This window comes from Morus notabilis, unplaced genomic scaffold (genome assembly GCF_000414095.1).
Source record: "Morus notabilis unplaced genomic scaffold, ASM41409v2 Scaffold1842, whole genome shotgun sequence".
Lineage (NCBI taxonomy): Eukaryota > Viridiplantae > Streptophyta > Magnoliopsida > Rosales > Moraceae > Morus > Morus notabilis.
This window is the reverse complement of record NW_010358064.1, coordinates 60,370-75,841: the sequence shown is the minus strand read 5'-3', so window position 1 is coordinate 75,841 and position 15,472 is coordinate 60,370. Positions and strand designations below refer to the sequence as shown.

The 15,472-nt window shown below is 37.1% G+C and overlaps 1 protein-coding gene and 1 pseudogene across 2 annotated transcripts; one reads left to right on the top strand and one right to left on the bottom strand.

Annotated features, from left to right (window-relative positions):
- The first annotated feature begins 519 nt into the window (after positions 1 to 519).
- LOC21386640 (cryptochrome-1) lies at positions 520 to 4,637 on the top strand. Of its 2 annotated transcripts, XM_024161278.1 has the most exons (5): positions 520 to 1,218; positions 1,710 to 1,928; positions 2,103 to 2,809; positions 3,147 to 3,955; positions 4,131 to 4,637. In XM_024161278.1, exons 1-5 carry the CDS (start codon positions 906 to 908, stop codon positions 4,132 to 4,134), a joined length of 2,052 nt encoding a protein of 683 aa, XP_024017046.1. In that variant the 5' UTR covers positions 520 to 905; the 3' UTR covers positions 4,135 to 4,637. The 2 variants fall into 2 exon arrangements, with proteins under 2 accessions (XP_024017046.1, XP_010089879.1); XM_010091577.2 differs by lacking the exon at positions 4,131 to 4,637 and having other exon boundaries at positions 3,147 to 3,959.
- Positions 4,638 to 4,946: 309 nt separating this feature from the next.
- Positions 4,947 to 6,631, bottom strand: LOC21386639 (annotated as a pseudogene).
- Between the last annotated feature and the right edge of the window lie 8,841 nt (positions 6,632 to 15,472).

Genomic DNA, 15,472 nt, shown 5'->3' with positions numbered 1-15,472 from the left:
TCACTTCCAAATTCCCTCCAATAGCCAAACAAAAGTATTCCAAAATCAAAGTTGCCCAATATTAAGGACGATTATGCATAAATCTGGATGTTAACTTTGACAATAACTATTAATGCGTTTTTTTTTTTTTCAGATGCTACGAAAATTATCTCATAATTATCAATCATTTTGACTTTTCCCAAAAGTCCTACGCCGTTCACTAAAATTTGGGGCACCCAAAAATTAACTTCAAAATGGCAATGATAACTACAGAAAATTTTTTTTAAGCAAATTTGTCAGTTTATAATTTTCCACCCTGTCAAGGAAAGCCGATTAGGGAAGGACCTAGAGAGGTTGCGAGGATTTGTTTTGTTTTGTTCCATTCCTTAGGATAAGGAGGAAAAAAAAAAAAAAAAAAACTTACAATTTTTAATTTTTGGAAAATCTAGAAAATAAAAGTTGTGGCTGCAAATTGCCCATCAATTTGTAGTATCCCCCAGTCCATTATTAACCAACCAATCTTATTCACTCACTCTTCCAGCCCATCTCTCTCTCTCTCAAAGGGCCCATCTCGTTGCCACTAGTCTAAGGGAGATTAACCCCAAAAGCATCATTGTGAAGAATTTCACAATTCACACCACCCCACCAAAACAAAAACAAAAAAGTGGGAACATAATTTTGTTAACTATTGAGAAAGATAAGTGCAAACTGCAAAATCTGCAACCCCCTAATCAGATTGGATGCTTTTTGCTTGCTCATAGCTTAAAAATCCCATCTTCATGGTACCACAAAAGTGTACATAAAGGGGAGAGAGTGAGAGAGAGAGAGAGAGAGAGAGAAGTAGAAGAAGGAATATGGTACATAATAATTGAGAGGTTGTAATTTTTTTATTTGTATTTTTAGTTTTTGTTTGAAATTGTGTGGAGATGTCAGGTGGTGGGTGTAGCATAGTTTGGTTCAGGAGAGATCTGAGAGTGGAGGATAATCCAGCTTTGGCAGCTGGAGTTAGAAGTGGTGCTGTGATTGCTGTGTTTGTTTGGGCACCCGAAGAGGAAGGCCATTACTACCCAGGAAGAGTCTCAAGGTGGTGGCTTAAGCAAAGTTTGGCTCATCTTGATTCATCTCTCAGAAGTCTTGGCACTTCTCTCATCACAAAAAGGTCCACTGATAGTGTTTCTTCACTTCTTGAGGTTGTCGAGTCCACTGGTGCTACTCAGCTTTTCTTCAACCACTTATATGGTCAGTTTAGTTTAGTTTTTTTTTTTTTTTTTTCCTTTTATTTTCTTTTTCATTTTGAAGCATAATCAAGAACCCTTTTGGCAATATTGTCTTCTTCTTCCTCCGAATTTATCTAAATTTGTGACCTGGTGACATTGAATAGTTTCTTGATTTGGTATGTGAATGTCCAAATTGAGTTGAGTGGTTGATTAAAGATTTAGCCTTTTTTCTCTTTGATATACAATTAAAGTTTAGTCTTTTCTGGTTGCCTGAATTTGAAATTACTCTTTTAGTAATCTGTGAAATTGTTAATTAGGATATTTTGTTTTGCCTAAAGAAAATACTTGTGTTATAGTTTCTTTTTTTTTTTTTTTTAGGAAATTCTGTTTAGAGATGTTTTCTACAATCAGTTCTTAACTTTAAAATTGCCCATTTTCACACTTTTGGGAACAAAAGACTAGAGCTCTATATAATATGTCTTTATGTATTTGTGGCCGTGTTTGGTATTTCAGACCCCTTGTCTCTTGTTAGAGATCATAGAGCAAAGGAGGTGTTAACTGCTCAAGGCATAGCTGTGCGTTCCTTTAATGCGGATTTGCTCTATGAGCCATGGGATGTCAATGATGCCCATGGCCGTCCATTCACAACCTTTGCAGCTTTCTGGGAGAGATGCCTTAGCATGCCATATGACCCCGAAGCACCGCTTCTACCACCAAAGAGAATTATTTCAGGTTTGAACTCTAAACTATGTGAATAGGAGCATATAACTGCATCAAGAGATGGTAGCGTTAACTTTTCTGATAGGTGAATACCAGATAGAAATGGCATTCGGGCATTGGTATGTTGTAAAGTTCATAATTTTCATGTCTCCGGTCCACATTCTGATATTCTTGAACTTCCTTCAGGTGATGTGTCGAGGTGCCATTGTGATACGTTGGTGTTTGAGGATGAATCAGAAAAGGGAAGCAACGCACTTCTCGCTCGAGCATGGTCTCCTGGTTGGAGCAATGCTGATAAGGCTCTAACAAACTTCATCAATGGACCGCTGATTGAGTACTCAAAAAATCGCAGGAAGGCTGATAGCAACACAACTTCACTTCTGTCTCCGCACTTGCATTTTGGGGAGCTAAGTGTGAGGAAGGTGTTTCATCTCGTCCGTATCAAGCAGGTCTTATGGGCCAATGAAGGAAACAAGGCCGGTGAAGAGAGTGTGAACTTGTTTCTCAAGTCTATTGGTCTTAGGGAGTACTCAAGATACTTGAGTTTTAATCATCCTTACAGTCACGAAAGACCCCTTCTTGGGCATCTTAAGTTCTTCCCTTGGGTTGTGAATGAGGACTACTTCAAGGCATGGAGGCAAGGTAGAACTGGATATCCATTGGTGGATGCTGGCATGAGGGAGTTGTGGGCCACTGGATGGCTCCATGATCGGATTCGAGTGGTAGTTTCCAGTTTCTTTGTGAAGGTTTTGCAACTTCCATGGAGGTGGGGAATGAAGTACTTTTGGGACACACTCTTGGATGCAGATCTAGAGAGTGATGCACTCGGTTGGCAGTATATATCTGGTACTCTCCCTGATGGCCGTGAATTTGACCGCATTGATAATCCACAGGTGTGTATGTGAAGCTTTGTTCTGTTTCCTGAACTAAGAACTTTCAGAGATCCGTGTCTTTTATCTAATGCTGGTAAAACAAACCTGCATCATTATTCCCGTACTCATTTTCCGCTTGTCACCAAACTATGTCTCCAGCAGTCTAGGACGACAATTCTTCAGCCACCTATCTAATTGTTTGAAGGAACAGAATATTTCATTAGCTTTAGAGATTTGTTTGTACAACTAAACTTCCACACTAGACCTAACCATATTGTTATGCATATTTTTGTCAGAACAACATTAAAATGAATGGCTTTAAGTAGAAAATATTTAAGACGAATTTGCTGTTTTTCAGTTTGAGGGTTACAAATTTGACCCCCATGGAGAATATGTCCGGCGGTGGCTTCCTGAACTAGCAAGACTGCCAACTGAATGGATTCACCATCCTTGGAATGCACCAGAATCTGTACTCCAAGCTGCTGGAATTGAACCAGGATCAAACTACCCTCTTCCCATTGTGGGAATAGACGCTGCAAAAGCCAGGCTGCAAGAAGCATTAACAGAGATGTGGCAGCAGGAAGCAGCATCAATGGCTGCAATTGAGAATGGAACCGAAGAAGGGCTTGGAGACTCCTTTGAATCAGGCGTTATTGCCTTTCCTCAAGACATACAAATGGAGGAAAATCATGAACCCCCGAGGAACAACCCTCCTGCAACAACACGGCGTTATGAAGATCAGATGGTCCCAAGTATGACTTCTTCTTTGGTAAGAGTTGAGGAGGAAGAATCCTCTCTTGATTTTCGAATCTCCGGATTTGATAGCCGAGCAGAAGTGCCAACAAATGTTGTTGTGAATCAAGAGCCAAGAAGAGACATGTTAAACCAAGAGGCAGTGCAGAATACTACTATTCGCAACAACCCTCCACCGCAATTCAATACTACAACCGTACTGCAACTCACAGCTGAAGATTCCACATCAGAATCTTCCAGTAATACTAGGAGAGAGCGAGACGGGGGTGTTGTCCCCGTTTGGTCTCCTTCAGCTTCTAGTTACTCGGAGCAGTTTGTGAGTGATGACAATGGCATTGGAGCAAGTTCATCTTACTTGCAGAGACATCCTCAGTCTCATCAAATAATGAATTGGAGGCGGCTATCTCAAACTGGGTAAGAAGGAAAAATTGAAAAGTACCTCTAAATACTAAACCTTAAGTTCACACTCCCCCTTTGAACAAATTTTATGCTGCTTCGTTTGAGATCTTTGGTCTCATATCCACTAAAAGTGAAATGCTTCATTATATGTCAGGATAAAACTTGCTTACGAGTTTTCTTTTGAAAACAGGTAAAAAGGAAAGGAAAACTCGTATAATTGTGAAGTAAAAGCTTCAAGTGGGAAATTGCAATATCACTGGATTCAATAGGCAACAGTTGAAAGTTTGCTTGACACACAAGTTCGATTCGACCCGCTTTGTCTCCTTCACCCATTTGACCTGAACAGCATTGACCTCTGAGGTGTATGATATTCCTAATTGACACAGGCAGCTACTTCGCCACCACCCTTTTTCCCTTGTTGTTGTATCATATAATGTAGCTCTGTTGTATAGTAAACGTTGTTCTCATAAGGGGAGAGTAGAGAATTAAAATAGAATGTATAGTCCTAGAATAAGCTCAGGCTTGTGCTTTGACTGTTAGTAAGCAGATATTCTGTGTCATAATTTTTAAGTACCACGCTTTTTGCCCATTTGTTATTTAATAACATTTACTGCTATGTGTCTCATGTTGCAATTGTTGGCTATCATGTATCTGCATAATTTAAATTGTAATGGGAAATATATTTAAGCACATTTAAAACCCCTCCAAGATCTAGAGGAGAAATATATCTGAGCTCTTATATGCATTAATTGTATTATTGCTCCGTTCATTTAACTGATTTGAGTTTTATTAACTCTCAAAAACAGTCTCATTTAACTATTTTTTTATAGTAAAAAATTTTCACATAAAGTCACATTTCAACTCAAATTAAAAATTTAAATCAACGAACTAGGCGGAGTTACTCCACCACTTCAGGTAGGATCAGCGATTCAGACTGATCTTCTAGAGTTGCTATAATAGTAAAAAAAATGTTCCTCACAAAATGGTCATTTGGGAGGTGAACAATTTATGGCTCAACTTGCAAACATGGATGATTGTACATTCTCTTGGTGCCCTCCGACTACTCTGGCTTCGGGACCCGGAGAATACTATAGATCATGGAGGCCGCCATGGTTCCGAGAACCGGGGCTACCATAAAGACCCAAAGCTTTGAATAAATTCCAGATACAATGGCGGGGCCGAAACTCCTGGCGGGATTCATGGAAGCTCCGGTGATGGGCCTGCAAAATCCAATGTGTTAGATTTTCAAGTATAAAACATTTGACAAACTAGTACTAGAGCATCCATGGTTATGACTTATAATTTAGCAGTAGTGCAAGTAACCATGAAAGAATTACCCAGCAACCATAACATTGACCAAAAGTGCAGCTCCTACTGCCACTCCAGAGAGGTCTTTACTCTGCTTATATCAACAAAAATAAATAAATCCAAAACAAGAAATATACTAATGAAAAACTAGAATTACTTTCTAGAATTTGCTATGGTTTTAGAAATTTACCGCTCTATGATCCGTGGCAACACCACAGATGGTGAACATCAAAATAAAAGAGATAATGAATTCCCATGTGATGGCTTCAAGATCAGTAGTTGGGGGGGAGTGGAGAGTCATTATTGCACGAAGACTATGTTGGTCATTAAACAACACCCTCAGAGTCAGGCTTGCCAGTGTGGCACCCAGCAACTGTGACAATACGTACATAGGTACCTGTATATCAACACAGTACCTGGCATTTTAACGGACAAAAGAGAGAAATGTCCGGGGACACCACAATTAATATAATAAGAGCCTCAAGGTTTTATGATGTGAGACTCAATTTTTATTATTATTGTGTGGTGTTCAACATTATATGTACTTTTTAATATTGTTTGACAAAATAACTGATATAATGAGAAAAAATAAAGAATTTAGGATCATTACTGGTGCTAAGCACCATAACTAATAGCATAAGGGTCTCATCCGTAAAAAATTAAAAAAAATCATGCTATGAGATTTATTTTTTATTAGTATATGGTGTTAACCACGTATTGTCAATGAAAAATGACGTGAAAGTTGAAACTAGAAAAAGCTCTTGAATTTTTATTTTATATCATGTTATCTTTTCTGTTGCGTCATGGTAATTCACGTGGAGCTGTGTTTTCATCATCTTATATTAGATTTGGATATTGGAATTTCATTTATTGAATAGTTTAGTAGAAAAGGGTAAGAGCAGTGATATATTGTCGTCTCACATGAGTCCAAGGAAATTTGTGGGCAGCAGCCAAGGCAATGGTGACTGCAGGATTGAAATGGGCACCAGAGACATGCCCCAATGCATAAATTGCAGCTGTCAAAACAAGACCCCAAACTATTGCTATTCCCACAATTGTAAGCGGTTGTACTTTGTTCACAAGAGCAGCTCCACACCCAAGAAATATGAGAAAATATGTGCCTATAAGCTCGGCAACAATCTAGTCACACACACACACACAAATCTTGGTTAGTGAAATTCTATTATTTTAGTACATTGCTTATTCTCAAATCCCAACTGTCAAGTTAGAAGTTACCTTTTGGAAGTTAGATGGAGCAGAATGAGCTTGAATAGTGAATTCTTGTGAACCATTAGCTTTTCCTTCTTCCAAAACTATAGAATGGTCAGTGGGAAATCCAAGTTTAGGAGAAGGCCCAACAACAGTTGGAGGTGAATTAGCCATTTCAAGTTCTTACAAATTAGTACTACACCACCATGTAATCTGTAGTACAAGTACTGTGATCGACTCTTTTTATATCTAACTTTTTATTACCTGATGCTTGACTAAATCAACAATGAAGCACAGATTTGGACCTTATTTTACGGCGGTATTGGGGAATAAACTTATAGTATCAAGCATCGTAGGGCTTCAAACGGAGCTTCTTATGCCAAAATTCCTTTGTTACAAAGGGAGATGCCTTATTGAAAGACAAGGTCGGACAATTTTCTAATCATAAAAATGCATATTGAATTTCTATTATTACATCCTCGGTCCGCCTGTTTTGGGTTTTAAGCAGTTAAAATAGTGGTAGGGCCGGCCACTGGGATTAGTTGATAGCTCATGTTCATCAGTACATAGAAAAAAGGCAAGAAGAAAAACACAATTAACAATCTTCACAAGAGTAATATAGTGAAACAAGGTTTTCCAGGGACCAAGAAATTAATAAGTTATTAGATCAGTTTGATAGAAGCCACTCGAAGGAAAAAACGGCAATTGTTTTATAAATCTGTAGATTCATGTATAGTATTGTTCCACAAAAAAACTGAAAGGTCCGCTTGTCGGTCGGTGTTACAAAGAGTGTTATAATACTTGTTGTAATATTGATAACAGATACGTACAGATGAATATATTTTTTCTTTGATTCAGTAGCAGCAAATTATAAGTGCAGAAAGATCAACATAAACATAAAAGACACAAGAAATTAATATCGCAATTCGGTACGCACACCTACATCTGCGTGGCCACGTCCAGACAGTGAACAATTCACTAAGATAAAGAGATTACAAACACCAATTGGTCTTACACACTCAAAGACTCCCTCCTTGATATTGTCGCCGCTATGGAGAATCTTCTTAGTGGCATTGTCCAACGAGCACCACTCGTCTTTGAAAACTTTCTCCCGAAAGCAATACGTTCTTCTCCCGAAGAACCCCCTTTTATTTTTCTCACTCAAAGAGCATCAAAGCAGCCTTTTACTGCAGAATATTTCATTCAAAAGCCCTCACTCACGTTCATGGCTGCATACTAATTATATACAACCCAAATTGGTCAACATACCGATCTATTCTCCTACCAAAATCACCATAAACAAAGCAACTTCTCCTCCAAGGATTCTTCCCATACATAGAGCCTATCATGTGACCATTACCACAATACCCAGAGTTAGTAGTACATGCTCACCGCAATAATGACCAGCTAAACACAATTCTCATACATGTAGCATCTTGGTCTTATATGGTCAGTTAAATCGCAATAATAACATATGGGGACAAATCTTTTACGTCGATGGGGTGAGATAATAACCTTCTTATTGAGGGTAGTCTGAGGTTTAGGAGCGGGTGTCTCCTTCACAAACACTGTCTTGGACGTTGAACATTCACTAGTATAACCAAGTCCATGACAATCGCAACTTGCTTTTCATATAGAGAGAATATGATCTAATTTGGTGGTGTCAGAATTCATTATCTTCAAATTTTTCTGAGTGCTCTCCAGTTCAACCATTGTTTCCTTTAATTTCTTTTCTCTCTCTACAGCAAGCAATTCATAATTATCAGCAGCTCTCTTCAACACATCATTCTCTTTGACAAGATCATTGACGCGCTCCCGTAGAGACTTATTTATTTCGCACACTTTAACCCATTTGCTGAACATGGTCTTATAAGCTTCATATATGGCATCAACAGTCAACTCTTCACCATCACTGTTACTTTCATAATATGAAAATTCTCCTTCGTTTTCACTGTTCACGGAATCTGTTACAGGCAGTGTTGCAATACTGTCTGCGACACTGTCGACAGAAACACCCTAATCAGTATAAACATTGAAAGCAACTAAATTAATCACATAATCATCATCATACTCCTGACTTCCTTCAGATTCTTCATCACTCCAGGTAGCATTAAGTGATTACTTCCTCTTCTTGAGAGTGTTAGCGCACTCGAATTGAATGCGGCCGTAACTGTAGCATTCCCAACATTGAATACCCATATTTTTTGTCTTCATCTCTGTGTTATTTGCTGCAGCTTTATTCTTCTGGAAATGGTTGACATTGTCAAAGTTTGGCCTTTTTTCTTCTTGTTGAACTTCTTAGTGCCATCAAGTAGTGGGGAGTGTGAAACCGAGCCTCATTCTTTCAGAAAATCCATCCCTGCTATAACAGACTAACTCCCAAAATCTCACCAAACAAAGGGTTAGTGAATCGCTCTAATACCAATTGAAAGGTCTGTTTTTCGGTCGGTGTCACAAAGAGTGTTATAACACTTGTTGTAACACTGATGACAGATACATGCATATTGATATATTTTTTCTTTGATTCAGCAACAGTAAATTATAAGTGCAGAAAGATCAACAGAAACATAAAAGACACAAGAAATTGATATCACAGTTCAGTGCGCACACCTACATCTGCGGGGCCACGCCCAAACAGTGAACAATTCACTAAGATAAAGAGATTACAAACACCAATCGGTCTTACACACTCAAAGACTCACTCATTGAAGTTGTCGCCGCTATGGAGAATCCTCTTAGTAGCCTTGTCCAGCGAGCACCACTCGTCTTTGAAAACTTTCTCCCGAAAGTAATACGTTCTTCTCCTGAATAACCAACTTTTATTTTTTTTCACTCAAAGAGCATCAAATCAACCTTTTCCTGCAGAATATTTCATTCAAAAGCCCTCACTCACTTTCATGGTTGCATACTAATTATATACAACCTAAATTGGTCAACATACCCATCTATTCTCCCACCAAAATCACCCTAAACAAAGCAACTTCTCCTCCAAGGATTCTTCCCATACATAGAGACCATCAATTAGCCACCAAAAGTCAACCAAATTAACTCCATAAACTTATTTCCTTTTATTGAGGAAATTATCCCAAATCCGGTGTAAGTAGTCAAGAATAGAGTCTCCATAGTAGTTTACAATCTTACTGATTTTGTTTTTGAATTTACAATCTTTTGCCAACAAATTTGCCAACTAATAGTCCTAACAAAAACAATGCCCATAACAGAGATAAAACAATGCCTTAACAGAGATTGTCGTTTTTAAGGTGGTGCACAATATTTTTACAGGAGAGGGTTATGATATGGCTTTGGTTACTCTGATTTTTTTTTTTTTTAGATGGAAAATTTTATTTTATAGAAAACAAATTATACAGAAAATAAGTGCCCCAAATACAAAGGAATTCGACCCCGAATCAAAAACTGGATCCACCAGTAAATACCAAAATAGCACATGGTGTATACAAGTACTGAGGCTCAAACAGGGGAGCACCCGCTCGGCACATCAACTTCAAGCTTGACCATTGCTCATTAAACAGTAACAGTTGACGGATTAGCCCAGTCGACTAAGACCAACCCCCCACGAAATGGAAAAAATCATATCACGGCATAGAGAGAACTCTAGCTGGACATCAAACACCACACCGTTTACAACACAGGTGGGAGACACAATTGGAGGACAATACCTCCATCATTACCGAAACAAAAACACTACACTAAAACAAAAAACACACAAAAAGAGACGGAAACATCAACGCCTTTATTACAAGTAAACAAAATAAAGATCTATCGACAGCAAACCGTCAATCGTGGAACGAAAGCTAGATATGAGCATAGCCATCCCATAAAGAAAGCACACCCGGAGAGGTGGAAGATTGCGGGAGGATCACAGCAAAATAGAGAGGGCGTTAGCCACGAATACTCTAGCCACCAAAGAAAAAAAGAAAACACTACCTCTAAAGAGAATCTCACCACCTTGCAGATTAACACTCCATAGGAGTGTACATTTACCCCAATAGATGCGCTGCTCAACGCACAGTCACCATCACGAGAAAACCGATGTCGAGAGGAGTTCAGAGACCAAATTTTAGAATCAGAAACTCAACGACGCGCCCGAATACAACACCGAAACTCCGGCTAAACACTGAAACTTTCTTTCTTTCTCAGATCCTCTCTCACTCACTTTCTCTCACTACTTTGCCCAAATTCTGTGGACCAAACGTTTGAGATCCATAATTGAGGCCGGTTACTCTGATTTGAAAGAAGGCTGATCGTCTCAAAAGGTTCCTCAATATTATTGTACGGAACTTGGCGCATATATGTTGACATTTTTTCGTGGATTTAATCCTATTACAGTTGTTTCATCTTTCAATAAAAAGAAAGGTCCATTTCACTCAATCAAAAAATAGCAATTCAAGTACATATGAGAATTCGGACTGCCTCGTTCGTTTCGCTGATTTGAGTTTAGAATTCGAGTTTAGATGTGATTTTATGTGATAACTTTTTACTATAGTAAAAAAGTTAGATGTGACTGTTTGTGAGAGCTTTTTACTGTAGCAAAACTCGAATTCTAAACTCGAATCAGCGAAACGAACGAGGCCCTGATTCGAGTTTTTAATTCGAGTTGAGATGTGACTTTATGTGAATATTTTTTACTGTAATAAAAAAGTTAGATATGACTATTTCTAAAAACTTTTTACTGTAGTAAAATTTGAATTATAAATTCAAATCGGTGAAATAAACGGGACATTTATTTCTTCTTATTTTGACATGTCAATTTTCCTCACTATTACTATCAAAACCTTTTCAATTCCCCACCCTTCCTAAAAATAAAAAATAAAAATAAAAATAAATTAAAAAAATAAAAGAATCCATGACCTTCACATGACGCGGATTTTATGGCCACAGGATATAGCAACAAATACATGAAATGAATCTTTTCAAATAAGCTTTAATGAGATTAGAGAATAGTAGTTTGTACGGCATTAAAAATCATATCAAACTAAAAATATATGCAAAATTCACAAATTTAATAGCTCAAAGCGATTTCTTTTGGGGGACTTCTATTAGTATGATATCGTTTGGTTTTTATACCTGGCAAAGAATTCTCATATAGAATATTTTACAACTTTCTTATTCCTCTCTTTTAGGCCTTGAAAGCACGTTAAATTACTTATAAATTGGACAGAGAGGGAGTGGTAACACCCAAGGAAAATTTCCCCTATCACCTTATCTCTTTGCATTGTTTTAGTATATTTTGAAAAGTAGAATAGAATGGTGGAGGGGAAAAAAGATAAAATGCCTCGTATCATCATCATCATAAACGACTTATATTAGATAGATGACCTTTTAGTGGTCTCTTTTGGTGGCATACTAAGAAGTGACAGAGGATTTGAGAATCAGAGGATGCTATAGGGCATAAAGCCTACTATTCATAAATCCTGAGCTATTAGGCTTTTTTTAATATTATACAGTATGTGTTTGTGGAAATTTTCAAGATAGCACTTTGATTGCCCTCAATGGAGCAAGTTTTATTAGCCGACCCAATATTTTTAACATAGACGCTCATAATTTTATGTTAAAAATTAATCGAACGATTAAAAATACTTGTTCTATTGGACACTAGTAGATTTTGTAGAATTTTTCTACACATTTTGTTCTATTTTTTATTCCAAGACCCTTCCAAGATACCGTTGTTTCACTTTGGAGCAAAGCATCAGATTCAGGTCCACTACGTAAGTCAACAAATTTATTAAACCTCCAAAGAAAGATATGAACCCCTCAAAGATACAATTTGATTTGCTGCTATACTACCAAGAAACATGTTCTCTCTCTCTCTCTTCGTTGAAGATGTATTTGTTCCTTTGTTATAAAGTAATACTTTCTTTATCTTATGAGAAATAAAAATAAAATTTGTTAAACTTTTGTGCAGACTAAATATGAATTTAGTACAAATATGTATATATAAATTTTTTTTTAAAAAAAATTGAAAGAGAGAGAGAGAGAGAGAGAGAGAGAAATTAAAGAAAGAAAACTACTTTTTTTTTTTTACGCCCAACGCATAGTCTTGTCTCGGTCAATTATATCTTAACAAGGAATTTTTAATATGTTTACCGAGGACTAATTATATGCCTATCAATAATTGCATACTTTTGTTGAATCGTTAATTTTCTCCGGAAGAAGAGTTAAATTCATGAATAATTCCTAAATTTTTTTCTCTTTTTACAATTGGTTTTTGTAGTTAATTTTTCTTATGATTATTGACACAAATGTTCCTTAACTTATTTAGTAAGTGGCAGTTTGATCCCTAATTTTTTTTTTTTTTGATAAATCGATCCTCAACCTTTTAAAATAGGTGTAATCTGGTTCTTCCCATCAAGATCAGTCTAAAAGCTAACGGGAGAAGGCACCTAACCCATCACGTGACAATCTTTTCACTAAAATGATTGAAATTCCTAAAAAGAAAATAAATTCATCACCCACCATCATCTCCACCAAACCACCACCACCATTACCATTACGGCCACCGTCACCAAGACCACAACAACCAACATCAACCCAACATCCACCATTCACCATCTCCAGCACCATCCTTTTCTGAGCACCACGGTAACTCTTCTCATCACTACCATCATTACAGTCACTCATACTCATCAATACATGAATCCAACAAAGCTAACAAAAACAATGAACAAACTCAGATCTACACTCACCAAACAAGCCCGATTTTGGAATTGAGGTCAACGCCCCTTGATTTCAAAGCCAAACAGTATAGTTGATGCCTTTCTTGAAGAGATTCATCAATCTCTCAATTGAACCAACGACAACATCCAGAATTTTGACGAACTCGGATCAATCTCGCCCAACGAACTACCAAAATTGAGCCCACATCATGAACAGGCTCAAAGAGGCGAAAGTCGACGTGAAGAAGATAACCAACGGAGCAGTGACGACGTTCGCACCAGCCACGACGGCCATCGTAACCTATCCTCATCTCCTCCACTGCTACCGAAAGTATCTACATCGTTGTCTGGGTCTGAAGCTGTGCAACACTGAAATATGCCCAGCAACGATGGTGCCTGACGAGGAGAAGAAGCTCAAACTCATGATAGCGGTGATGACACTCACCTCTGTTTAGCGCCGTTTTCCCTCCATTCACGTGTTCAGCGCCGTTTGTCAGACAGTGGTGCATCATCCCAAAGTGAGAGCCCTCGTCGGTGGCCTTGAGCTTCACTAGCCCTCCCCATCTTCTCTCGCACCATCGTCGGCATTGTCTTGAGCCCCAATTTGAAGAAATTTTAAAAACTCTAGGATTTTTACGTATAAATCACCCCAATTCGACCAAGGATGTGTTTTTACACATATACCCCAACTTAATGGTTCACGTGGGCGGTCAGGTACCTTCTCCTGTTAGCTTTTGGACGGATCTTGACGGAAAGGACCAGATTGCATCTGTTTTAAAAGGTTGGGGATCGCTTTGCCAAAAAAAAAAAAGGTTGGAGGGGCTAAACTGTCACTTACTAAATAGGTTGGGGACTAGTTGTGCCTATAACATTTTTTCTTATGAAGAGTTTATAAATTCTAAAAGTATCTCATAAATGGTCTCTCTATTAAATTTTGAATGAAACCATTATCTTTGTTTCACAAGAGGTCCTTAAACTATATTATCTCTACTAAATTTAATCCCAAAAAAAAAAAAAAATTAGAAAAAGAACTAAAAAAACTAAAAAAAAGTCAGATAAAAAATAAAAAAATAAAAAATAAAGAAAATCTCTAAAGAACAACAACACATGTTGTCATCTTCTCCACTAAAAATATGAATCTAAAAAAATTAAATCTAAATGTTCAACAACACAGAAATTTCTCCTTCGTGCAAATACAGACAAAATATTCAAATAGCAACAAAGGCAAGCCTAGATCTACAACAAGCGTCTAAGCCTTGAACACCGGTCGAACCGCCATCAATGAAGCCAAAAAGTGTAATTCCAAGATGCGAAACCCTCTTAAGTTCGAATCTAAAAGCCTCACCAGAGTCAAATGAAGCTGGAGAGGGAAGGAGCAGCGACGATGGGTCACGTGTGTGTGGCAAGGGCAGGTAAGGAAAGTAACGGAGGTGACGAGCAGATAGCAGGAGGAGGAGTCGACGAGCAGATGGCAAGAGGAGGAGTCGACGAGCATAGGGTTAGGGGAGGGTTGACGGATCTATAAAAAAAAAAAAAAACAAACAAACCTTGAGGAGGGGATTTGAAAAATCTGGGTTATTCATTTATTTATTTTAGAACTTAGGAAAAAAAAATTTTTTTTTGAGTTAGTGGGTTTTGAAGCTTTGAGAAAGATTTGTAATTTTGATTTCTATTATAGTTATTATTTCTTTTTAACATAGAAATTATTTTTAAAAATAGAAAATAATTTAGAGACTTTTTATGAGATAAAATTAAAAGTTTATTTATAAAATTTAACATATGAACTATTTATAGAGTATTTTTAAAATTCAAGAATTATTTATGAGAAAAATTAACTACAAAAACTAATTATAAAAAGAGAAAAAAAGTTTAAAAACTATCCATGAATTTAAATCCCTCGAGAAAGTCATGGACATCGTAGCTTATACAGTTGTCATTTTTGTCTGGTTCTACTGCTATGAAGAGCCAGCCGGCAGACTATTCATCATCATCATCATCATTATTGGACTTTTCAAATGGGTTAGGAAATGTGTGACTGGAAAATAGTATTATTAATCTTATTCCCGTCCACTCGAAGCCTGAATTGAAAATACAGAGGGTTCGTTTAATTTTTTTATTTAAATTTTTAATTTAAGTTGAGATATGATTTTATGTGATGATTTTTTATTATAGTAAAAAAATTATATGTAACTGTTTTTGAGAGTTTTTTACTGTAATAAAACTCAAATTTTAAACTCGAATCGGTAAAATGAACGATGCTATAATATATGTATTGCTTTCTAAAAATTATTAGGTGCGTTTGGAATTGGTTTCAAAATGATTTTATTTTTTGTATGAAAAT